This window comes from Oryzias latipes, chromosome 1, assembly GCF_053564925.1.
Source record: "Oryzias latipes strain Hd-rR chromosome 1, Olatipes_Hd-rR_3.1".
NCBI lineage: Eukaryota > Metazoa > Chordata > Actinopteri > Beloniformes > Adrianichthyidae > Oryzias > Oryzias latipes.
The window spans coordinates 16424437-16451800 of NC_136237.1; the positions used below are offsets into that span (position 1 = coordinate 16424437).

Below are 27364 nucleotides of genomic sequence, written 5' to 3' on the forward strand. Positions count from 1 at the left end.
GATTAACTGTAGATCCATCTGCAATAAATTTGACTTTAGTTGTGAAGGATTTCACTTAAATAAGAATGAGTTTCACTTTTTGACAATTGTTCTATCAATGTGTCAGATAGACAGAAGTCAACCGCAAACTTCAACTAATTTAATTTTCTAAATTATTCTCAGGAGATGATCTCTTTGATCCAATCAGTGAGTCTTGTGATGCGAGTGTAGACACCATAGTTGTCTGGACGCCCGCAGCCTCTTCCCCAGCTCACCACACCAGCCAAAAACCAGCGACCTGAGGCCTCCTGACAAACCAAGGGTCCGCCAGAGTCTCCCTGATAAAAAGAGGTAATGGTACAGGAAATCTTTTTAATGGAAACATTTACTTTATTATTTATTATGTTACACAAATGCTGTAAAACGCTGAAACAGAAATTTAGTATCATGATTCTTTTCTATCAGTTTTTGAGTTCAGGATTTTGGGAACCAAGAGCTCATTGATGACCTGGAGAAACTTTTGTTAACTAGTCTTGAAATCACTCATTGTGCGAGAACCATTGTCTGTGTTTTACTTCAATTTGAATAATTCAGGGTTCGTCTGTTAAGGAAAAACCTGGAAACGTTTTGGAAATTGAAAATCTAATTACTAGGTCCTTGAAAAGATAGTTCAAGAGAAGTCGTGAAATTTTAATATTTTGTATGCAAAAAACTCAAAGAAATAAAATAGTTTAACGTGAGATTGGACTTAAATTGAGGCAGAAGTTCAACCTAATGCTATTGTAAAGCTGTTTAAGTTGTCATCAGTTGTCATACTGCTTTCAGCTTGCGATCGTAAATTGCTACAAAATCCAAGGGAAATGTAACTTTTAATAACGAGTGGCTTTTTCAAGGACAGGTATCAGCTGTGGGTACTGAAAAACTTTGAAACGTGTTTTGCCCCAGAAATGTGCAAAATGCAAACTTTCCTCCAAGTTCATCGACATTAGCAGCATGGGAGAAGCGGGGCTGGTGAGCTCTGGATCGACAGCTCTGGAACGCTGCAGAAGCCACTCGGTCAGATAATTTTTTGAAGCAGGTCATGATGGCGTTATTGTGGAAGTTTATTGCATTGAATAGAAATAAAAAAAACGGGTGATCTTCAATTATATCTTTTCTGGGATTTTCGTTCTAATATTTTCAATAATTACAATAGCAAAGAACACCAAACAGGTTGGGCTCTAACCTAACCTGCTCATGAAAACTATGAGATGAGCTGTAATCAAAAGTTTAAAAACCGCAATGTGTCTATGTCATAGACATAATTATTTTTGTTTACGTGCTTGTTGTAATATCACCAATCTATTTTCTTCTTCCTGATTTATCAACAAAAACTACAAAGCAAAACATTGGAAATATTGACAAGTATGAACTGTTTGTTTATTAATTTAGTTTGTGTGTCAATCACGACTACAATATTGGGAACAGAGCAGTAAAGTCTGTGGGTGACATGCTGGACTCTCACATTGTGGGTGTGGTCAAATTCGTTTTAATTTTTTCAGATATCTTGCTATAACTTTCTTCAGATTTCACTTTAATATTTTTGTGTATATATATATATATATATATATATATATATATATATATATATATATATATATATGTATGTATAGCTCTGGTGCTCAGGAACAAGCCCTGAGCACCAGAGTGATAGAGGCTCAGATCTACCACACCAGGCAAGACCCAAGATGTAGGCTGTGCAAAGAGGCGCCTAAAACAATCAAGCAGGTAAAGCATACATGGAGCGCCACAACCATGTGGCTGGAATAATATACAGGAACATGTGTGCCGAAAATGAACTGGAAACCCCAAGGTCAAAATGGGAAACACCTCCGAAGGTGGTAGAAATGACAGGGCAAAGATCCTGTGGGACTTCCAGATCCAGACTAATAGGATGGTAATGGTGAACCAACCAGACATTGTAGTGGTGGATAAAGAAGAGAGGAGAGCCGTTGTGGTGGATGTGGCAGTGCCAAGCAATGGGAACATCAGGAAGAAGGAACATGAGAAACTGGAGAAATACCAGGGACTCAGAGAAGAACTGGAGAAAGCATGGAAAGTGAAGGTGACAGTGGTGCCTGTGGTAAATGGAGCACTCGGGGCAGTAACCCCCAAGCTGGAGGAGTGACTACAACAGATACCTGGAAAGACCTCAGACCTCTCAGTTCAGAAAAGCGCAGTGCTAGGAACAGCCAAGATACTGCGCAGGACCCTCAAGCTCCCAGGCCTCTGGTAGAGGACCCGAGCTTGGAGGAGAATCCACCCGCGGAGGGTGAGAGGGGCGTTTTTTTTTTATTATATACATACTACAGGTGTAGTCCTATAGTCCCATAACGAGGAGATAAGGATGGCCGGGATATGCTCCGGCAGCCCCGTAACCCCGAAAAGGAAAAACGGTATAGAAAATGAATGAATGAATAATAATATTAGGGATTTCTGACGGTCCCTGTCTGCCTCTGCAGCTTCACATGCTGCTTCACATCAAAGCAAACTAACTCGTTTTCTGCATCACCACAGACAAAAATAAACAGTTCATACTGGTCAGTAGAACTTCATCCAACTTTTGACTCTGTAATGTTTGTGGTTAAAGTAAGTAGGAAGAAAAAAAACAGACTGCTGATATTGTGACAAGCACATAAACTAAACAGATCATGTCTATGACATGGACACATTGTGGCTTTTCGACTTTGAATTGCAGATCATCTTGTAGTTTTCATAACAAGATGAAGTTAGTTAGTTTGTGGTTCTTTGCTTTTGTAGTTCACTGATTCTTGAGAGTCTGAACAAAACATGTCCCACATGAAAAAGTATTTTTTAAGGATAAAAATTATTATTTTTAAAATTGATTGACTGACTCACTATGTTAGATCTAAAGAAATTGTGAATAATGGAATTATGTTTTATCTTAGATATTTACTTAAAAAAAGGTGTTCCTTAAATGCATGACTAGTGATTAGGCGCCCTATGTTATTTCTCCTGTCCTCTGCATTAGGTCAAAATAGTCACCAGCATTGAAAAACATTAAGTTTTCATAATTGTAAAAACATTTGTATCAAATAAAAGATGAGGGTTAAAAATGTTTAAAACAATAAGTATCAAGAAAATCAAAACATTTTTTGAATAGTATGAACATTAAATCGAACAGATTTAGTTTTTCTGTCTTTTGTCCCGACTCTCAAGAATCCGTGAGTTCTTAAAAATTTTAGAACAAAAATTACGAAAAAAATTGGAGCAGAGATCAACCAAGTTTTTTTTATTTTGTTCAATGCAGTTTCCTCCATATCAACAGAAACGGCCGTTAATACAGTGGCTGCAATTTTAAATGCAAGGCAGTAAATCTTAGATGTATCAATAATGTGTCTTGGTTTGATTTAGCGGCACCAACTACAATAGTTTGCTTTATTTTTGGTTTTGGAAATTCTGTGAAAGGCTATGGAAAAGTTTTGGAAAAGTTATGGAAACCCATTGCTAAAGAAGTGTACGAACCCTGATTATTAATTTGTTACTGAGGACAATCAATAAATTTCACTTGATCTGATAAGGACCAGATTATGAAAACTATGCCAAAAAAAACATATCAAAATATTAATCACAGAGATGGGTTCATATCAGCTTAAATTAAATTCCACTTGACTCTAATAAATAATCATTATATTTCATTAATGTCTATGCATTATTGCAATGATTGCAGTATTTATGATTATGAGTAACTGCACTGTCAAGAAGAAGGTATCATCTTCTAACAACTATGTTTTTTCCTTATTTTCTAATCAATGTCAACTTTCTATGTAAAATGGGTTTGTTGTACAGGAATTGCAAACAAAACTATGATCGAATTTCTTAGATTCTTCCATTTCAAATTAAATCAATTACAGATTTGACCTAGGACACAAAAATATTTGTAACAGTTAAATATATGATTCATAATGGCTAACAATATAAACTTAAAAAAGAAGAACCACAAAAGCTCATCACATAAAGTTTCTCACAGTGATGATGTTATGTATCACATTCAAATAGTTTCCAGTTATCTGTTAATATGAAAAACATGTCAAACATTTTTTGGTATTGGTTTTTTCAACTCAAGTATGCATTTACTGGCAAATCAATTTAAAAGAAGGGAAAATATGTTTTAATTTAACTATCTATATTAAATCAGAAAAGAAAACTTAAAAGTTAATAAAAGAAACTCACTCTGAAAGAGCCATTTGACATTTCAAATACATTTTAGCCTTTTTGTTTACATATAAAGTTAACAGTAAATGAAAAAATATCTGCTGTGAATGTGCATTTATTTACCTGACACGAATCCTTTTTTCCGTTGCGATAACCAGCGCAAAGCATTCTGGGAGAAATCAGATGGCCATAAGAGCGAACACAGTCTTCCTCACTGACAAGTCGAACGTCCACCTTCTGAAGAACATTACTGGCTCCACCTGCACAGATGGGAAAACACTTAAAGAACGCAGGCTTCAATAACATCACACTCTTCTGGACTTTGTCTGGTTAATGTTAAGGAGACAGCACTCTTGGTATTATTTAAAATTGTTCACTATGACCAGCTGCAGTTTTCAAATAATGTACATTAAAAAATTAGATTTTTCTAAACAAGTCTTACTTAATAACATATCTTGGTGAACTCTAAAAGTAAATTTTTTAAGTGAAGAAAAGATGTTTTGGATGTGTAATAAATGCCAGGATAGAAAATATTTTGTACCAAGATGTAGCTACAAGGGGGCCCACGTCTGGTTCTCCCTGTGCCGGTCCCCAGCCCGGATAAAATACAGGGTTGTGTTAGTAAAGGCATCGGGCATAAAAGTCTCTACCAAAACACCTGTGTCAATCAGTCCGAGCTTATTTGCTGTGTTAAGGGGATAACCCAAAAGGTGAACAACAACGTTTAATTTGGTAGAAGTAAAATCTATTGATGGATAGAGCTGATAAACAGATAAACAAGAGAGACTTGTTTTTGAATCACTGGCACATTGGTGTATGACTGGCAGACCAACAATCATTTCAGGGAACTAACTCACGCATCCACTTGAGTCATGTTGTGTGTGTTGTGGTTCAGGTTCTGTTTGTGTTAATTTCACTTCCTGTCTTATTTTGAAGGTTTCCTCCTGCCTGTCTTAGTTTGAGTTTTACATCCCTGGTCCCAATCTCTCCTGATGGATTTCAACTGTGTCTCGTCAGTCCAGTTTGTATATATGTATCGTCTTTGCCTTCCTCTTGTGCTGGTCCATATGGTCTTCTTCCCTGTCTACCAGGTTACATCGAGAGTTGGTTTTGTGTGGGTTCCCTGCTCGGCAGGGCTTTTGTTTATAGAATCAAAACCATTTGTACTTGGAACCACCTGCCTCACGTCCCTGCATTTGGGTCCTTCATCGAGCCCTGTACCTGACAGTATGAGTCCATTGTACATAAAAAAAATCCAACAAATGCTCAAATAAAAATATTTTTGAGGTTTGAAGAAGTAAATGTAAATTATTTTACCTGGTAAATTAGGAAATTATGCCTGAATTTGTTCATTTTTAAAATTTGGAATAAATGAAAAACAGTGATACTGTTAAAAAACACAGGTTTCTAATTATTAAATGAAGTGACAAAAAGTGTGAATCATCTTCAACTTATTTCTCTATGTCAGAAACCCTTCACCTCTCCCTCTCTCCGCTCACCTCCCTCTCTGAGCGCCCCCCAGCCGGTGACCCAGCAGAGCAGGTCTGGTTCCAGCTGGTGGGTGGGAGGCGGCAGGCATGCAGGTCGAGCGTGTTCAGCAAGAAGCGCAGATGCTGGTCTGTCAAGCTTAAGCAGGGCCAGGTCATAGTCCTGGGACTCATCGTCATAATACTGGTGAAGATGAATGTGTTGCACTCGAGCCACTTCCTCTGTGGGGCTGCTACGGTTCAAGAACAGTTTACCCAGGTAGACCGTCCACATGGTGGGGGAGTAGAGGCTGCAGCGTGTGCAGAGGGGGAAAATACATTCAAAGTGTTAGGTTTATTCATTTTGTCTTGTAGTTTCTTTTTTACAAAAGAAATTTTAATGTTTCCAATAAACACATATTTAGTCATTTCCTTATATTTTCTTCAGTCAATGAAGAGGAAACAGAGTAGCTGTCAATCGTTGCGCAAAAGAGAAGTCACAGACCAGTCACCAAGTGTTGTACTTTGTACTACAGCTAAATAGCTTTAAAAAACAAGAAAAGGATATGAGTTTTTAAAACCACTGCTAATTTGCAGTTTTTTTCCCCTCTGGTTTTCAGAGTAAAAGCATGACCAGACAAGGCCTCAAACACAATAAACAAAATTGCTCAAATCTCATCCATTTTCTGCACCCACTTCATCTTGTTCAGGGTCAAAAAGGATTACTGAGAGCTGAGGATGGAACTGGACTCAGCTGTTGTTATGTAGGAGACAGCATGTACCCCGGAGAGGTCGCCCATGCATCACAGAGACATGCAGAGATAATGACTGTGCACTCTTGTACTTTGTGTAATTTAGAATTACTAATAGACCTAACGTGTCTTTTCACACTGTTTCGCACTCTAATTACATTAGATCCAGACCATTTGAAAATCTGAAATGAAGTCTGTTGTCATTTGTGGTAAATTACTCAGAAACGAGACAATTATGTTAAAAAGCAGAACATGAAAGCAACCCCAGGTTTCCTGTGTGCTAGTCTTGCACCCAGCCAACTGAGCCATCCACCCGCTTGTGCTGTTGATGGATAAAGATTTTAAATATGTAAATTAAGTCAGAAAGATTTTCACAGTGGAAACCAGAAGCCAATGTAAAATTTTTCACAGTGACCATAAGAATTAACAGGAAAGAGTTTTACGTTAAAGATCGTTTCTTTGCTTATGTCAGGAAAGGAAGTGATGCCATTTTCCCACGAGATGTGAATACATTGATATGACTGAGATAAACGGGGATAAAGCTGGTCTAAAGTGATTATGTCATATTTAGCCAAAATCAAAGAACTGTGTTGTTTTCTAGGACATAATTTCTGCAGAGTAGCAGTAGTTCATTAGAAATTCACCTCTGAGTTGTGGGCTGTTGGCTCAAAGGAACCCCGTCCCATTCCCCATACCGCTGCTAAAAGCTCTTTGTTTACATGCTTTCCTGATTGCACTTAACATTACTGGTGGCGAGAAATATTGCAGCTATCCAGCCGTACAGTTTTGAGCCAGATGTCAGTTTGGATGAGGAAAACAAATGAACATGGATCTAGTTGTATACAAGTGGATGCATCAGAATGGAGTGGAGCAGGGAGCTTGTGACTTACACAGTGTATTTTCTACGTAACAAATTAGCTCCTTTTTCAAACAACATTTTTTGTCTGCTACTCAATCACAAAAATTTGAATTAGGAAATACTCAGAAATTGAATTTTAAGCTTAATTTCCTTAATATATGTCCCCCCTCATCAGAAAAATGCCACGAGACTAAGTTAAAAACACAAAAAAAACCATTTTCATTGTCGTGGGTCCGGTCATTCCGGCTTCCTACCACAGTCCAAAAAGTTAAAAAAAACATGATTAATAGATTAATTGGTTACTCGAAGTGTCACTAGGTGTGTGTGTGTGTGTGTGTGTGTGTGTGTGTGTGTGTGGGAGTGATTATGTACCCTGTGACAGACTGACAATTTCCCCAACCCATCTTTGACCAAGAATAGCTAGGATGTGCTCTGGTGACCCTGTGACCCCGAAAGGTAAAAAGTGGGTACGAAAATAAATCTATGGATGAGTCACCCAAGTGTTTCTTAAGTCTGTTTTGTTGAGCAGCGGTCTTCACTTCTTCACTCACCGGTCATCATAGAAACAGTGGGCAGCAGACACCACCCACTGACTGGAGATCAATGCACCCCCACAAATGTGGGTGCCTCGCACCTGCAGGCTGGCCTGCCATGGCCACTCCCCCTCTGAGGCGTCTTTTCCACCAATAATACGGCTGGAAAACTGTCTTAGTCCACAGTCTGAAATTACACAACTATTAAAGCCAGCGATGTAACTACTACAAAAATGGCATAACAATCAGGAAAAAGAACAGCATGCTATTACTGATTTTGTGCTTCCCAAGTTACACTCTATTTTACAAATACATATTTTAAAAGTCATAAATGGAATTTGCTGGATTATTTATTTAATCTGCTGTCTCCCACATTAAAATTCATCTATGGTAAATAAAGCAGACCTCTTCTAACCTTTTAAGTAGGACAACTTGCAGAATTTAAGAATCGTTAAAGATACTTTTTTGCTTCTCTTTGTATAGTTCACCTGCTACAATTGAAGGTTCTGGTTGGACATCAATCTTACTTTAATAGGTTGTTTTCAGACTGAATAAGTCAGTTGGTTTGGACCATATTTTGTCCTGAACCTCGAGCTTGGTCTGTATTCACACTGCCTTCCAACCGGATACTTATATTTGAAACCAAAGCTTGCAAACAAAACCAATTGAATAAGGATCTCTTCAGTCATTGGCCAGGAATAAAAAGGGAAGGGCAAAGCAATGAGAGGCAGAAATTATGGAAGTTGTGCACACTGCAATTCTTGTCAGGATAGTTCACTTATTCAGACTTTATATTTTGCTGACCAATTCTGAACAGCTATATCAACGTCTGGATCAGGTACAACATTACTTTGGGACAGCCAAGGCATGCTGCAAGGTGGTTACTAAGGAGACGATGCAGAAGGTATGCCGGTAAGTGTTTATGACATATGGACTGTCGACAAGAAGTATGTTTTATGTAAAAAGTTGTTTTAATGAGCCTGCATTCATGCAACCAAATTTCAATGAGTTGCTGTGACTCATCGTCATGGTTGCTTTGATTCCTACTCTGTTTATATCCCGTAATGCCCGGCTACTGTGGCTGTTTTGTTCCAGTTGTTCTAATACGAGTACAGAGCCTGTTCAGACTGAGCACACTCAGAGCTAACCAGAGCTCAGTCCGCTTGGAAATTAACCAAGACCAATTCAAAAGATGGGTTCGAGAGTGGTTCTTGGTCCCGGACCAGGGTCCGCTTCGGGGTATTCAGACTGAAGCTTTGGGAAACTAACTCTGGTTCACTTTAAGCGAATCAAATGTATGCAGTCTGAACACACCCTTAAGGCCTGTACACACCGGGACGAATTTCGCGCGCGATTTTCGCCGACGTTTAACACCTCGTGACCAAACAAAGGGCACCAATGAGAGTGTGCACACCGACGCGGAAAAAACGCCACGCGTCAAAGCGGCAAAAAAAAAAAACGCCTCGGGTTCGTTTTTTTTTTGGGACGCATCGCGTCGAAATCTATTCGACCAATGAGAACGGCGCTTTTGCACACGTGTCTGGAGCCTCTGAAGTTACAGTAAAACACAACTTGGGGGCGCTCAAACACAAAACTGCCTTGCTGAGCACACATACCAGCGAAGAAGATAGACGCCGAGTTGCATCTAATGAGCCGCGAAGAAATAATGACGGACATTCTAAACTATTCCCGAACCAAGCACCAGTTGCTGCAACTGGTGCTTGAAATATTCATGTTTTCTTTGTATGATTCTGACAAGCGCGTGAATACTTGCTCTCTTCTTCTGAGTGAAAAGCGACTTTAAGAAGCGTAAAGTTGCGCAGCGCCACCTTGTGTACAGGAGTATTTCTGTTTTATATTAAGCGCCATCTAATGTCAGGGAATGAAATTGCATGTTCGCTCGGCTCATCGTCAGCGAAAATCGCCTGGGTGTGAACACAAAAAACGTGGCGAAAAACGCTGGCGAATAACGCCTGGCGAATATTTGTCCCAGTGTGTACGGACCTTTAGATTCACAATGATTTTTGTTGCAGTGTTTGCAGAGCAAATGACACTGGAAAATGCATAGAACGTGACTCGTACTGTCAAAAATAAATATAGAATACTCATAGTACATGAAGGAATTTTAAAGAGAATCTCACCACACTGCTTCTCATCTGAACCATCAGGGCAGTCAGTGACAGAGTCGCACATGGGGTTTGGCTTTTTCAGACATGTTCCATCAGCACACACATAGGTCATATCCGTACACTGCACACCTGAAAGCAACACTTCATGTCCAAAGGGCTCACTTGGTGCCATTGATTGAGAGTATTTTGACTAAGTATTTGAATGAGGCAAATCTGTGTGATCATAAATACAAAGAAGGACTCACAGATCGCTGCTCTTTTTAGAGTAAAAATTTGAGATCACCTTCAGTGCAGTTCATCTCGTCTGTGGCTTCAGGGCAGTCTGGATGTTGGTCACATACTTTATAGTAGTCCACACACTGACTGTCCTCTGGGCATATAAATTGAGCCACACACACTGAAACATAATGAAACCCATTTAAGACTAAATAATTACTGCAAATGTAATGAGTCAAAATGATACAGAATTCATTAGTAATGCTTTAGACTTCTTTGCGGCAGCAACAAGTAATATGAGAATGGCGACAAATGTGTTTGTAATTAGTTATTCTAAACACTGCTGCACACCAACAGACTTTGCAATCTTCCCATGCAAATTAAGCCTTAGATTGGTCTTCTTAACCTATGCACATTCAATAGAATCCTTCTCTCTTTAGATTTAATACACATTCGCACACTGATGACAGAGTGCGTGTGAACACATCAGTGTGTGAATGTGAATGTGTGGTTTAATAGAACTGTGACTGTAAAGTGCTTTGGGCTGTTGAGTAAGGTAAAAACACACATTATATGAGTATAACCATTTACCATTGACCAAACTTGTTTATTATTTACTGTAAATAGCACTCTGTTGTTTTCATTTTTTCAAAAATTTTCTTCTAAACCCATCACTTTTCAGTCAGAAATTTGAAACCAATAATGATAATAAGACTGTACCGCAGTTCCTCTCATCCAGTCCGTTGGGACAGTCTTTGATTCCATCACACACAGGGACACAGAGGCCGTTCACAGAGCACAGGAACCGACCTGGACAAGCTGTGCAGCAAACCCCCCCTTTAATTAAAATCTAACTTTTGCAGCTTTTGCATTTCCTCCTCCGTCTATAACTCACGGTCCGTCATGTTGAAGGCGCTGTAGCGTATCTGAAGCCCTGGTCCTGTGAGTGACACCTCAGATGTCATGATAACAGTTGTTGTTGTAGAGAGCAGGATGAGGCGTTCGCAGTAGGCCTGAAGGCCCCTCGTACCACATAGTCTAAGAAAAGAAAGAATCATTTCAGGGGAAGTGTCAACCATGTTTCATTGAGAAGAGGGAAAAACATCTTATATCAGTTAAAAATGTGCATTTTTTTATGTGTAATAATTTCAGATGATTATAAATACGAAAAAACCAATATGGCAATGCAGTATTAAGAATTGGGTAACAAGAAAAACTGAGAATCTCATATTGGGCAATGCTGCCCCCTAGTGTACAATTCTGATTTTAAAAAAAGTCAGGGTTTTAAACTAGGGTTTTATTTGAACTATTTCAGCTCATTCAGGAGGGCAGCTAATTTTAATATTTGAACAAAATGTTTATGAACATCCTCATTTTCATTTGATTTAAATGTGCTTATTTGCATTCTTCTGAACTCTTGTGGTGAAACCTCAATCTATTAAATGGTCTTGAAGACCTCCTTTGTGTGAACCTTTGTGTTCTCCTCATATGTGACCATTTAAATCCTTACAAACTGTACTTAAATGGGCTATGTAAATGCAAGAACATGAAAAGTGTAGCATGCTGGGGTATTTTTTCAACTAATATGTGTTTTCCGTTGCCACCTGCATGTGGTTTCTAAAAGCTAAAAGCATAACGAAGAGGAAGGACTGAACCTAAAATACCTTCATTTCTGCACATTGGTGGCTTGACACCTGCAGCCTACACAACAATCTCAATATACAACTATTCCACATGTGAAAATATGTTTTCGGTTTACAAGAAAAGAGAAAGTGCCTTAAGGTGAAAAACGAGAAAGGTAGTTTTGTGTGGGCTTATCAAGTATATCTCTTTAAAAAAATGTAGCAGACTTTAAGAAAAATACCTGCGATTCTGGATAATCCACTGTCCCTGGGTACAGACTTGATTGTAGCTGGCTCTACTCAGTTCATAGCCCTCAAAATCTAAAGCCAAACCCAAACCTGCACCAGGCATCTGCCATTACACACAGGATGGTATAAAAATTATGACAGTGTAATTACTAAAACAAAAAAAACACTAAAATGAGTTGAAACCCACTGAAAATCTCCAGGTACAGTTGGTGTTTGGAGGATAGTAGCTGGGGAAAAAAGGCGTTGTCAGTGCTCCCTGCACCCCTGACACCTCCTTCAGTTCAATGTCAAAGTCACAGCCTACAGGGGAGAAAAAATAAGGACAGCTAATGTAAGAAAATGAAAATTGCAGTGGGTAGCTACACCCCTGTTATAGCAATGTAAGCAGCTAAATATTAGAAATGAAACTTTCTTAGATAAACTTAGAAGACAGCACTGATGAGCAGACTTTGAGAAAATGTGAGTACTGTGTAACAAGTGATGGATTTTATTTTTTACATATGTGTGGGTGTCCAGATCTGTGTATGTGCCGGTCAAATCTCCTATGTATCTTTAATGTGCAGACGCAAACAGAGAGCCATCCATCACTCTTTGCTTAAGTCATATCATTTTTTCAGCTGAGGCATCGTGTTTCCTCCTTCCTTTTTTATAGGGGGTTTGGTGTTTGGTCGGGGTACTTGGGCGTGTCTGTCTGTCTTCGTCAGGTGTTTCCTGTTAGCGTTTTTATGTCAAATTGTTTAATTTTGTTGTTTTGTTGTTACCAGTGTTATTGAGTCGGGGTTTAGATTTTTATAAGCTTAAGCTTCTTCCATTCCCCTTTCAAATCCTACAGTATTTTCAAAGTCGTGTGTGGATTTATTTTTTCATTTAATGTAAATGTAGATTTGATTTTAAATAAATCTTGAAATAATTTAAAAAAAGTGAAACTAGAAGATACATGTTTTACTATTGAGTCTTTTTGAAATCTACTGGCCATTTTGTTAGGCACACCTGTACAACTGCTCAATATTGCATTTCTTAATCTCTAATCAGCCAATCGCATGGAAGGATCTCAGTGCATTTAGACGTGCAGACATGGTCAAGACAATCTGCTGCAATTCAACCCTACCATCAGAATGGGGAAGAAAAGTGATTAAAGTGACTTTGAACATGGCGTGGTTGTTGTTACCAGACGGGTTAGTCTTTTCAGAAACTGCTGATCTACTGGGATTTTCACCCACAACAATCTATGCAGTTTACAAAGAATGTTCCAAAACAGAGAAAATATGTAGTAAGCGGTCCTCACAACCAGAAACCATGTAGTTACCATCCAGGTCTGACTCCTCCCCCACGAGCACATATAAATGTCTACAGGATATGCGGCTACAGGAAAAAGGTTATAGACTGCCTACAAAGACTGGAGAGAGATCAAGTCATCGACAAGCCACTATATTACAGACTGTACCCGGTAATAACATTCCCTGCATTTATGGCCTCCCAAAATTTCACAAGGAAGGAATACCACTGAGACCCATTGTCAGCAGCACTGACTCCATCACTTACAACATGGCTAAACACCTAGCTACTATACTGGCCCCTCTGGTTGGCAACACAGAGCATCACATCAGGAATTGACAAGATTTTGCAAACAAAGTCAAACATCTCCAGCTGGATTCTGACGAGACGATCGTGTCTTAGGATGTAACTTCCCTCTTCGCCTGCATTCCCACCACCGAGGCAGTGATTGCAGTGAGGAAGAGATTACTGCTGGACTCTAAGTTACAAGAAAGAACAAATCTGACACCAGACCCCATCTGCAAACTGCTGGAAGTGTGCCTCAACTCCAAATATTTCCAATTCAGGGGAAACTTTTACAGGCAGATGCACTGCTGTGCTATGGGCTCGCCAATCTTTCCCATTGTGGCCAACTTGTCCATGGAAAAACACGAGAGAGGAGCCCTGGACTCATTCCCAGGTACTACTCCAAGCCACTGGTTCAGATACGTGGACGACACTTGGGTCAAGATCAAAATCCAGGAAGTGGAGGCCTTCACGGATCATATCAACGCAGTCGACAAGAACATCAAATTTACCAGGGAAGACACAAAGGAGAACAGCCTAGCCTTTCTAGACAGTACAGTTATAATTAGAGATGACAGACAGCTCCAATTTGAAGTGTACAAGAAGCCAACTCACACAGACACCTGTTATTTGATTCAAACCACCCTTTACAGCACAAACTAGGTGTGATCAGGACTTTACAACACAGAGCCCAGGAGCTGCCCACATGCTCTGACGGAAAGAGGAAAGAAGAACAACATAGTCGTCAACCCCTCCGAACCTGTGGATATCCTGACTGGGCATTCACCAGATCCCAACATCCAAGAAAACAAGACAAGAAGGAACAAGAGCCTAAAGGGAACAGTATTTCAATTCCTCATATCCCAGACCTGTCTTAAAAAGGATTTTCAGACAACATAACATCGCAGTTCATCTCAAACCTGTTAAAACTCAAACTGGTTCATCCAAAGGACAAAATTCCTAGCTGCAAACAGAGCAACGTTGTGTACTATATCCACTGCATAAAGAACTGCAATGAACAATTTATAGGAGAAACCAAACAACCTCTACACAAGCGGCTCTACCAACATCTCAGAGCCAACTCAAGTGGACCTGAGTCTACAGTGCACCTCCACCTGAAGGGCACAAAACCACTCGTTCGAGGATAGTGAATTCCGAATTTTAGCCAGAGAGAAAGGATTGTTTGAGCGAGGAGTAAAAAAAGCCATCTTTGTCAAAAAAAGATAAGCTTTCTCTTACAGTTTTTCTCCATTGGTTTGGCTCATTTCTTGAAACAGAAATTATATTCTCAAAACAATATGGACAAACCTCCAAACCACTCTGCAATTGTTCACAACAGAATGGCATTTCTCATTAGTTTCATCAAATTTCAAATGTCTTAGTACATGTCTCAATGTCTCAGTACATCTTTCAATTGATTAAGTACAGGTAGCCTTCATTTAGCACAGATTCCAAGTGAATAGATCTTGTTGATCTAAACTGATTGTTGATCCTCAGTCTAATGGTTGTTTGCTCCAAAATGAGTCAGCAACATTTCATTGTTTAAGTCATCACATGCAATAGTCTGTTAAATTGTCAAAATCAGTCAAGAACACAATACCATGAATACGATATATGAATCACTTGGAACATTTGATAAATTTATTACAGCAATTGACAGTCAGGTGAAACTAGAACTTGACTAACGAAGGACGATGTCCCAGGCCAGCGAGGGGGCAATATAACTATGTGTGCTGCCATATGTGAGAATGGTGTGGCCACTCACATCACCAGTCTTGGCCCATACAATACACAGAAGATCCTCAGCTTCTTGGACTGCCTACATTTTGATTTTATCCTTGAAAATGAGAGAGGTCTCGTAGGGCCTCACCTACCACTATATGTTATTGTATGGGACAATGTGATTTTCCACCATGTCCCGGTCATCAGGGCCTGGTTCACTATTCATCCAAGGATGTTCATAGTGTTCCTACCACCTTACTCTCCTTTTCTCAATCCTATTGAGGAGTTTTTCTCCGCTTGGAGGTGGAGAGTGTATGAGCATCTGGCTCAAGATCAGAGGTCCTTGCTCCATGCAATGGATGCTGCGTGTGAGGATATTACAGGAGATCAGTGTCGGGGATGGTTGCGACATGCACGCCGTTTTTTCCTTCGTTGCATCACAAGGGAGAAAATACGCTGTGATGTGGACAAGAATCAATGGCCAGACAGACAGCAGATGTGAACGGCAAGCAGGGTGAGGACGATGGCCAGGAGAGGGAGGGTGAGGACAGCGACCAGTGAAGAACTGTTAGTTGTGAAACAGGCAATTTTTACAGCACTGTAGGCTGCATATCATTTTCATTGTTTTTTGTTTGTGTTTAAATTATAAAGTATATTATGCTGTAAACATTTTCTTTTTACTCTGATGTATGAAAGTTACTTTATGTGTGTGAATGATAATGGTCAGAATTTCCTCGGCAGTATGAGTGCAATGTGTGCTGTTACTGTAAAGGCTACTCTTACCCTAAAATCCTTTTTCTTTTTTTCAGTTTTGTACAAAAATTTATTCTATTAGCTATACAAAAACAGTACAGTAACCATTGTCAATGAAGGACTGAGCTAAGACTGAAAGGTGGACATGAGGGTTATTTCAGTGGTCCTCTGCTATAGTGACAAAACGTCTAATCATTTTGACTTGCAGTGCTAACACAATGCCAAAGGGACAAAGTATTTTGGGGGCACTGACTGTTTAAATGAGAAGGAAATTTAGTTTTGACACGTGAGTGAATTGTTCTGGGAGAGATATGAGCTTTTGCAGGTGAACCATGGTGTTGTGCCGAACCATCCACATTATTTTGAGAAAAGTACCAAGAGTGTTGAAAACGTCCGGTCGAAGAAATGAGCCAAAGCAATTGAGGAGGATCTTTGCCTTTTTGGTGGCACTGACTCTTTACATGGGAAAGGAATTTAGTTATGAAGCATGACTGAACAGTTTTGGGAGATATATTAGCTTTTGCTATTGAGTTTTTGTGTTGTGCTAAACTGTAAGACTGTTTTGCCAAATGATCTTAGAGTTTTGAGAATGTAATTTCTGTTTCAAGAAATGAGCCAAACCAATAGAGAAAAACTGTAATAAGACTGGTGGTCTTAGGTTTATTCTTCCATCCATCTACAGCAGTGTTCTGAAACCCAAACAAACCGAACCAGTTTCATCTGGGTCGTTAACAGCTGAAATAGATGACCAGGTTAGGGAGGGAGTCACTGGCTCCCCAACCCCCAGCTGAGGACAAAGCACTCCTAACGACCCGAAACCATATAGTCTAAGTAGACAATGACAGCTCTTTTACCAGCAATTTGAGAATTGACAAAGCCTTTTGGATAAGAGGTGAAACATCTTCAACTTTAAAAAAACAAGTCCAGACGACAGCCCTTACTATATCTATTAAGCTGCAGTTCTGTGGGTGGAAATGCCATCTTGATGCCAGATGTCAGAGAAGAACGACCAGACTGGTTCCCTCCATAGAAAGGCAACAGTAACTCAAATAACCAATGGTTATACCAGAGGTCTGCAGAAGAGCATCTCTGAACGCATAACAAATCTAACCTTGAGGCAGATGGATTACAGCAGCAGAAGACCACACTTTGTGCCACTCCTATCAGCTAAGAACAGGAAACTGAGGCTACAATTTACACAGGATCACCAAAATTGATGAATGGATTTTCAGCTGACAAATCTGCAATAACTGTGATGCCATCATGTCAAGGTGTACCTAATAAAACAGCCAGTGAGTGTATTTAGTATGTTTTGAAACTGGGTACAAAACAAACATAATTTCTTTATAGTCCATTCTCAGAAAGATTTTCCTGACAATTATCTAGACAATATTTCTTGGAGGTTGTAATGTCCTGCTTTTGAATTACAACAGAGTTTGTCTTTACAAAAGTACACTAATACATTGATGAACTTTTGCAAGTCTGATTATCTTGCGGCTCTTCTAATAAACAGTAAGTGAAGGTCTCATGACACAAAGAACAAACATGGATGTTTATCACTGACTCAGGGGTTCTGCTGCTGCATGAGAAAGAAGAATAAAGGTGTTCTCTTATCTTACCCTGCTGGGCCCAGGCTTGTGCAGACAAAGAAAAAGGGTCTCTGTAGTTGTAAAGACCCTGTTTCCAAATCACTGTCATCCACTCGCCCGATGACAGAACACGCACCACATGCTCATGTCTGCTGCAGCCATATACCCTACATAGATGAAAAGAGGCGGCGATGGGTCGCATTTGACCGCAAAACAAAATAAATAACATTCTGTACTAAAAAGTATATTTAACTTGACATTCAAGCGCTGAGGTGCTGACTTTTGCAAAGTACTGTAATGCTGACGTTTGCAGAAAAAAAAAAAAAACTCACGACGTGATGAGATGATTATCGGATGGGGTGAGGGAGTTGTACACTAGCAGCCTGTCACTGCACTCTGGCAGCAGCCACTCCATGTGGAGTTCTAGCTGGAAGCCACGGGCAGCCTGGAGGTGCCACAGGCAGAAGGAGCGCTGTGTGTCAGGACCACGGAGAGCCACAAGTCTGCTGGGAACCACCATTTTATAGCGGTAGCAGTCTTCAAACAGAAATAAACTCATAAGAATATGCTTTGTGATTAATCAACTCATTTGCAAAAGAAGGAAAGGTCATCGGGTGTAGAGGTAGGGAAAGTCAGATCGCATTTACAGTAGATATTGGACTATCCACTATGTTAGGATTGGTTATATGTTGCTATTTATTTTCCTCAATTTAACAAGACACTTCTGGCAGCTTACTAAACCTTAATTAGGCCTGTTGAATTTTCACCTAACCCCATCAGATGAGGTGTCTGTTTTCCTACTGAGAAAACAGTCCTCTATAAACTGAGACTATAGAAAGCTCTCATAGCTCCTTTTACTGAGTTTTTTTTGGTATTTCTTTAGGTTTCTCTTTGCGCTGCAACCTCAACAAGTGCAAAAGTTAAAGGTGTTTTTGTCTTTTCTTTTAATTTTTTTCTTCTTCATTATCTATGGAGAAAGTAAAGCCACCTATTCATGCACTTTTAGGCTTCTAGAAGAAATGGCAGGATATACAACATTGTTGTTAAATTAAGTAGTTGCTATTGGTACATCTGGTGAAATTATGACTAATAAAGCTAAACAGTAAAAAAAAAAAAAAAAAAAAAAAACGGCCAAATATCTTTTTTGACATTTTTTTTCCTGCAATTTTAATTTTTTTGCCATTGTTGGATAAGTTTCATTGATTCTCTTTTGGCTTCATGATGGCACAGTGGACAAAATGTTCAAAATGCGCAGTGGACAATGGCACAAGAACGCCCCGGTTCAAGTCCTGGCTGGGGGACCTGAAACAGAATCACCAATGGGGGACCTTACTGTGTAGAGTTTGAATGTTCTCCTGGGTGTTCTCTGGCTTCCTCCCACTGTCCAAAAACATGCTTCTCTAAATTGTCCCTATGTGACTCTGAGTGTGCATGGGTGTGTGATTTCTGGCCCTGCATCAGACTGGCGAGTTTTCCAGGGTGTACCCTGCATTCATCCAAGAGTGGCTGGCCGCAGCCCGTGACCACGAAAGGGACGAAGCAGGTTTAGAAGGTTGATGGATGATATTCTCTCTTTTTTTGCTGTAATTATTGCTCAGTTTCTCTATTTTCTTTAGAAACAAAGCCTTAAAATGCAATAGAAAAAAGTGAATTTACTGTATCAGGAAGCTGCTGACAAACATAAAACATGAGGCCACTGTTAGCCTGTTGCGGTTGAGTGTAAATCTGGGACTGTGCCAAATAATGTTTATCACATATCTATCCAAAACTATTAAATTGCGTCTTACTTTGAAAAAACTGAAACTCTTTATTAAGAAAAAGGAAATTTTTTTTTTAAAGACCCCCTCTGAAAAAAATTGTGTTTTTGATGTTTTTAACATTTTTCTGATGATGGAGGTTCAGACCAAAAGTTTGGACACACCTTTCCATTCATTTGAATGAGAAGGTGTGTCCAATTTGTACTGTATATAATGAAAATTAAGCTTAAAAAATGCATTTCATTTCTTAAGCCACATTTTTGTAAATCGGGAGCAGACAAAAAATGCCATGGAAAAAGGAGCTTTAGAGCTTTGTGATTAAGAGAAAAAAAAAAAACCGGATGGGTCACAAGCTTCCTTCTCCGTTCCATTCTGATGCATCCACTTGCAGACAAATAGATCCATGTATGTCTTCATTTTCCTCGTTTGAACTGGTAATCTGGCTTAATACTGTACAGTTAAATAGCTCCAATTTTTCTCACAATTTTTGTTGCACCAGTAATGTTGGTTTGGGGGTGTGAGGGGCTGTAGGCAGAGAGATTAGTTTTGAGAGAGGGGAAGAAAGTTGGGGGCGGTGTTGCTCCGCACCAACACTCCCACACACAACTCAGAGGTGAATTTCTAATGAAATACTGCCATGCTGCAGAAACCATGTCCCAAAAAAATCATACATGTTTTTTTATTTTGACTAAAAATGAATTGAACATCTTTGAAAATTGAATGAATTGAACATCTTTGAAATAGATAAAAAGATGAGTGGGACTTACAGATAAAAATTTGCTTTTGGAATTAGTTCTGCCATGCACTTCTTTAAATCAGAGCAACATCTTAAATTTCCTTTGTAAATTATTAGCATTAATGAATCAATGAAATGTCTTCAATTTTTGCTCCAATAAACAAAATTAACTTCTATTAAAATATAACCAAAAGAGCTGCATCTCATTCAGTTATTAATAACAAGACTTCTATAGTTTGAACATTTTTGAATGTCGTTTTCCTTAACTGTGATAAACAGTCAATGCAAGTGACTCTTGTTTATCCATACAATTCATTTGTAATCAACCCCAAAAAAAACTGTCTCCATTGTTGCATGCATGTTTGAAAAAAGAAAAGAAAGAAACATTTATACCAAAGGAAGCCTTTAAAAGAGCTATGACTTTGGGATCAGTTTCTGTGGGAATAGAACAAAGACACAAAAATATTTCCTGTAAAATAAAATAAAAAATTTCTGGTTTAAAAGCACTTGCTGTATCTCCATCATGCACCCTCCCACTAAAAATGTTTTTTTCTCACCACTGACAGACAGCGTGGGAAGGTGGAACAGAAAGCCATCAATGCTGCTTGTGTCTTCCGTTACTGATCGCTCTCTCAGGCCCTCCTCCAGGGTCCTTGTCACCTTCTCCACTGTGACTCCACCATCATGGCTCCTGGGTACGGACAGAACTATCCAGAAATGAGCCACCAGACTGCCCTGGCTTGAAGAAAAAAGGTCAATAATTCAAATAAAGCTGAATCTTGAACATGAATCTTGAACATCAAAATCTAATGGAACTGATTCTACAACTTTTCCTTCCCTCCTAAATTCAGTACTTTTCAAGTACTGAATTTATTTCTGTTTGACTCAATTGCTTTTCTGACTAATAAGCACAACTGCAAGCCTAGCTGCTTCAAATTGTTTATTTTTTCATTAGTATGGTCTGAAAAACCCAAACACATGCACTCAAGCTCAGAATATATATTTTTGCTGTGTTCCTTTTCGCCGTAAACCCTTAAAGGTTGCTGTGATTTGCTTCCTAGCAATTTAGATGCATTTTTGCATTGAAAATTGTCGTATAAAAATTTAATAATTGCAAAAATGTGTAAAAAATTTGAAAGAAAAGCAAGAATTTTCAGTCTTAGAATTGGGCTGCAATTTTCTCATGACTTTTTTTTGACAGTGTGATCACTGCTTCAAAGTGTAAAGAATTTTGCTAAAGTAACATAGATAAAACTGAACTAAAAATATATTATACAATCTAAATTACATTTCATAGTCCACACACTTGTTTGGGGTTTCAAATAAATATCCTAAGGATTATTTACCACCTCTTTAATAATAATAATTTGAAGAAAGATTAAAGAATTTTAAACTTTTCAATATTTTTTTTTACTGTTTGTGTCAAATTAATTTCATTTTTTTTGTGTTATCTTTCATATTTGTGTATACACTTTTGGTTTAATGTTTCACATTTGAAATACATTGTTTTTCATTTAATAAATTGCTTTACCTACCCAAAAGCAAAAACAGTGGTGTAGTTAAAGTATCGTGACAGACATGAAGCCTTCATTATATTCTTGACCTAAAAGACAGAAAAAAATAATGTTGTCTGATGTTTCAGTTTCTAAATTTCAAACAGATCTTAAAGTCTTTATTTCTTCCAATAAAAATAGAGATAATTCTTCTATGCTAAGAACAAACCCAATGGTTCACTGTTTTAATGCTAGTTTTGATTGGTATGAGGGAGTTTTTAGCATGATAACATTTCACCAACAGCAAATGAATCATAGCCTTAATGTCTTAAAGAAAAAGAGCACTATGATGTCACCACAGGAGGCACTCTCAATGTAGAAAGTTTGTACAAGGAGATTTTACAAATACACAACTGTTTCCTCATTTGGTCAATAACAAGATGGCAATGCCCTAAACTCCCACAGAACTGAGTCAATCACAGAATCTCTCCAGAATTTGAAAGAGTACTTTTTTTTTTTTGCATTTTTAGTGGAAAGTAGCCATGCAGCAATAACAGTTATACATTATGATTTCAATTTTTCTAGACACATGTCTGAGAGGATTTCCTTGCTTTATGAGATAAGATTAAGATCCATCAACAAACTTTTACATTTCTAAATCATTTCTGATTATCAGGTTCCTCTTGTGTCAGTCAGCATGAAGACATGTTGGATTTTGCTGCTCACCGTGTTTTGGATTCCCTTGGCTTCTCTTTTAAACACAGGACTGCTGTGAGAGGACAATTCAGTAGAAAAATTCTTGTTTAGGATGGTTAGATAGCCTGTGTACTGCTGCTCCACACAAGGTTCTAATGTCCAGACCCTGTACTCTGTCATGGATGTAGAAGAAACATGCCCATATTAATGAAGTAAGTCCACAATTGAATGCATGTCTTACTGTATTATTTCTGGGAGCAACTCTTGTGTTAGTTTAGTTTCTTACGTAAGTTTGCTAAAGACACTTCTATTGTTAATTTTATATTTCAGTGTTTCCTGTATTAACAACAAAATATTTTATATTTCTTAAAACTTTGGAGAATTTGAAGGAATTTAGGAAATTATGCATAGCTACAACTTAAAACAGATACTTCAAAAACAAACACACTTTGTAATCCATGCTTATCTATAGCTCTGTGTCCTGGTTAATTGCTTTGAAAGGAAAGAGTGGCAGAGAGTCAAAAACTAAATCAATACAACTAAATTTGTTTATGGTCTAAATGTTTTTTAAAACTCTCAAAACAAGTCAAGACATTTGCAAATGCTCCATAATTTTAATGCTTAAACAGTTTACTGATATATGCAAAGTTACATTTGCTTAATTTTATTTTGAGAAAGATAAACATTTACTGGACAGGCTACAAGCCAACACAGTACTCTGACTTTTTGTGGAGCAAAAGAAGTAGCTCTTGTGCCAGATGCACTAGAGGCAAAGCATTACAGAGGTAACACACCTGTTTTTAAAGACTCTGTTAGTACATCTTTGTGAAATGGTAAAATTGTAAATGGCGTATACTTATATAGCGCTTTTCTACCTACAAGGCCCAAAGCGCTTTACAGTCACAGACCTATTCACCCAGTCACACACACATTCACACACTGGTGGCGGCTCCGCTGCTAAACAAAGGCACCCGCCTACCACCAGAGGCAAGGTGGGGTTCAGTGTCTTGATCAAGGACACATCAACTCATGGGCATGCAAGGCATGTAGGAATTGAACCTGCAATCTTATGATCATGGGTAAACCGCCCTACCGCTGCACCACAACCAATGTTGTGAACGGCTTTGCAGTCATGTAAAAAATCTTAAATGAAAATGGGGGATTTTGGACTGGTTTTGTGCAATAAAGAATATTAAATAACCAAGTATTACTCTTATATACATTTATATGACCCACAGCAGGATTGCAAGGACCATATTATTTTTGCAATTTATCTGTCTCACTTTGCCTTCGAGCAATAATTTCACCCCCGCCATATGCTCAAAAACTTGCCAAATTCACCCAGTGAAAATGATTTCTTGACCTAGTGAATGAACCATAAAAAAAGGAATGGGGCAAAAATCTCCTATGGGGCTTAAAAAAATTTTTCTAAATACACTAATGTAGCAAAAACACACATGTCCAACATAACATATTCAAAGGAAGTTTTGAAATTATTATGGGATGGCCACAGGACCTACAGCTTGGGTGCTATTTTGCGCCAAAATGCGAAATTTGACATCTTTCCTCAACAAGAAAACTTGTTCCAGCGATCTTTACAAAATTCCTCACACACGCCACAAGCTTAAATATACAACCACAACTGTAGTTTCGTAGAGCTTCACCTCAGGAAGAGGCCGGCATCTTGAATGTTCCACAAAACAAATCACCCTTAGTACCAGCCACACTTTTTAAACTCCTCATAGGATTTATGATCTATCACCTCCTAAGTCCTAGAGCACATGTGTCAAACTCAAGGCCCAAATGTGGCCTTTATGTGGCCTGCAAGAGCATATAATTTTTTAACTTCTTGAAATAAAAAATAAAAATTGGTGTGTATTTATTTAGCCGGTTTAGCTCGTGCTGGTTTGCGGTGCCTTCCAACCGTGAAACCAGGGTTCGACTCCGGGCTGCTCCCTGTTCCCTTCTCTACCTCTGTGCCGGTCCCAAGCCCGGTTTGAGGAGGTTGCGTCAGGAAGGGCATCCGGCGTAAAACATTGCCAGGTTTACCATGCGACTTGTTCGCTGTGGCGACCCCTGATGGGAGAAGCCGAAAGAGGAAGGTGTGTATTTATTCATAACTGGGGGGAATCGGACTTGAAATATCGGATTGGGCAACTATACATTAGGACTTAAACACTGTCAATATAACGTAACCTGACAGAATCAAATTTAAAAGGATTTATGCTAGAGTAACAAGCAAACTTTTGTTTTCCATGCACCTGTAAGTGTCACTTTAAAAAGTTATAGTAAATAAATAATGAGTTACTTAACATTAAGTAGTTGTTACATTTATTTTTCATTACATTTTGTTACATTTATAAGTTATATCCAACCCTTTGAGGACAACCACTATGCTGATGTGGCCCTTGGTGAAAATGAGTTTGACACCCCTGATCTAGAGCATCATTAATGAGAACCTACTTGGGAATAAATGGGAATAAATGTTGGAATTAGCAATTGGGAATTTTGAACAGCTGTAGTGTGTCGAGCTCGCAAAAGTGGCGTTGCTTTTTTTGCTTGCACATGTCTTACAAGAATATTATGAAAATGTTATACATGAATCCATGGCTCAAACTGAACGAAATTATGACCTTCGATTTGAACATATAAGGAATGTGGGCGTGATTGATAAAAAAACACAACTTGTCAAGAACATGCAAAAGTTTACTTTTGGCGATCCTTCTAAAAATTATATAAACACGTTAGTCACCCTCAAGCACCCAAAACGTAAAATGATTGCTATGGAGATAAAACCAAGTGTTTTTTCTTATGAATTTGTCATGTGAAGCTCTAAAAACTGTGGCAGGGTCAGAGGAGAAGAATGAGAGGCGCGTAGCAGCTGCTCAGCCATAGAAAGGGGGCCTAGAGCAAGAGGACCTGGTTACAGAAAACATGGCACCCTTACGTCATTAGCCGGAACAGGAAGGTGCGAAGCCGCTTTTCTCTGCAACAGAATACGCTGATTTACATTGATCGCATTAAGGGTTGAAAAGTTACAGTTGTGAGGGAAACTGGTTAAAGCTCCGGTGTAACAGTTTTATAAATCTGAACACTTTTGTTTATATCTTTTTTGAAAGGAATAAAACAATATCATTTTGTCCTGTTTTAAGCTCATGTCGCACACTGAACCGTTATTTCACATGAAAAAGTTTTAATAAAAGGTGTTTTATGTTGTACTGTAGTAATTTAAAATATGGATAAGTCCACACTTGGAAAAGGGTTAGGAATACTCACCCAGGAAGTACCAGGCTAGCGTAGCTCCGGCAGCAATGATCAACACAATCAGGAGGATCAGGACCACTAGCAGAGATTTGTGGGATCTTGAGTTCCTTGTTGATGGAGCTGTTGATCTTCCCTGCTTCAAAGCATTGAAACAATCTTTTAATTCATCCACTCATGCATTTATTTTCCCTTATTAGTTTTGAAGTAAAATTACTACACTAATGGGTCATGAGGAGCCACAGCTGCCCAGTGACCCCAGACTAAAAGATGGAAAGTGTTGTTATAATACAATATTTGTGTATTTTTCATTTGACTACCAAAAAAAAAAAAGGTTTAAAGAAAAAAAACAAGATTAAAGTCAACTTGACTCGATGTAAGAATGTTAGATCTGTAATGCGGCAAAATGTTCGTTCGGGGTTTTCCCTTAAATTCCAAATAAAGTCACTTCTGAGAAAAGCAAAACACGGCAAAGAAACCTGAAAGCCAAATTGAAACTCAAGCTTTACAGAGAAACTTTTCTATGCTCAAGAAATTTCACTAACATTCACAGTCACTCATTTAAGACCACAACAACTTCCTCCAGTCTCCACCTTGAGACAAAAAGCCAATTCATTTATTTGTTCATTTTTGCCAACAGGCCTAGGGCCAATTCACACGCTAAAGACACAAAAAAATCACACATTTTTCATATCAATATATCAAGAATAACACAGAAAGGTTTAAGATTTAAAATTTTCACAAACTTTTGATCTATGATAAAAGACCAGATTCAAAAGTGCATGAGTCAGCAGTGAGAAAGTCAAGGTAAGGACAGGAAGAGATTTAGAAGCATTTGACAAATCACAAATTCAACAAAATGTGCCAAATTTAACTGTTAAAACAGGAGCAAAAAGAACATGAAATAAAACAGCTTGTGATGTGGTTTGCTGTGGCACATGAAGCCCAAAGCAGCCTAACAGAAATAAGGAGTCAATCTTGCCGGCCATTATGTTACTCAAAAACGTGAGGTCAAATTGAACGCGGCTTGATTCTAGTGTTGGGACTTTAAAAAATGTTTCATGTGTTTTGTTACAAATACCTACTCCTTTTGCACAGACCTCAACATATTTTGTCACAGATACCCTCTAGGATAGACAATGCATGTATACAAAACAAACTACTGACCCCATTGTTCAGAGAAGCAGGTGGGACCTCCTGGTCACATGAAACTGACTTCTTTGAGCCGTGCCCCAGCGCCATGGAATCACTCCAAATGACGGGTTCCTCCTAAAACCATTGTAATCCCATCACCTCTCTCTGATGTGAAAGTTTGCTATTTTTCCAACTTTTACTGTGCATATCTGTGGATCCAACAGCCAAAGACAACTCTCCAACAGGCCGAGAACAACTCCCGTTCTGTTTGTAAGTCCAAAGGTTCCCAAAGCTCACTAGTATTTGCTCACTAACTTAAGCTACCATGATGGGTTAACAAAGCACTGTAAGGCTTAATAAAAGGCATCGAGAACCTGTAAATCAGACTCCTATTAGAAAACAAGGAGTTGCTCTGTTGGCACCTGGCAACAGTGATGCAACCAGTTAAATCCCAGAGTTCCCAATAGGGAGGTAAGTCTACTGGGAGAATGCAGGGTTCTGTTCAGAGTGCCCATTTTCCACACAAACAGGAAATCCTACTGAGGCAGAGAGCGAGTATTCTACATGCAGAGGTATAGATTTGAATTCATTTATCTGAGTTACAATCTATTAAAAATCTTAATTTTGAGCATCTATATTTTTT

The 27364-nt window shown here is 38.7% G+C and overlaps 1 protein-coding gene across 2 annotated transcripts; it reads right to left on the reverse strand.

Annotated features, from left to right (window-relative positions):
* tmprss6 (transmembrane serine protease 6) lies at positions 1 to 26993 on the reverse strand. Of its 2 annotated transcripts, none has more exons than XM_011478389.4 (18): positions 26755 to 26993; positions 25603 to 25723; positions 22357 to 22499; positions 21673 to 21740; positions 20695 to 20876; positions 20531 to 20572; positions 17977 to 18181; positions 17675 to 17811; positions 12208 to 12320; positions 12014 to 12123; positions 11045 to 11187; positions 10870 to 10968; positions 10217 to 10330; positions 9946 to 10062; positions 7823 to 7991; positions 5694 to 5971; positions 4318 to 4454; positions 1 to 317 (listed from the first exon to the last, which is right to left on the reverse strand). In XM_011478389.4, exons 1-18 carry the CDS (start codon positions 26827 to 26829, stop codon positions 159 to 161), a joined length of 2412 nt encoding a protein of 803 aa, XP_011476691.1. In that variant the 5' UTR covers positions 26830 to 26993; the 3' UTR covers positions 1 to 158. The 2 variants fall into 2 exon arrangements, with proteins under 2 accessions (XP_011476691.1, XP_011476686.1); XM_011478384.4 differs by having other exon boundaries at positions 25603 to 25726; positions 26755 to 26968.
* Between the last annotated feature and the right edge of the window lie 371 nt (positions 26994 to 27364).

Bases quoted from the DNA above. Each gene is read 5' to 3' on its own strand.
- tmprss6 (XM_011478384.4), bottom strand. From the start codon at position 26,829: ATGGCGCTGGGGCACGGCTCAAAGAAGTCAGTTTCATGTGACCAGGAG. The intron at 20,877-21,672 runs GTAGGTAAAGCA...TTTTTCTTCAAG, and splicing joins ACCACTGTTTTTGCTTTTGG to CCAGGGCAGTCTGGTGGCTC. The intron at 11,188-12,013 runs GTATTTTTCTTA...TTCTTTTCTTAG, and splicing joins TGGATTATCCAGAATCGCAG to ACTATGTGGTACGAGGGGCC.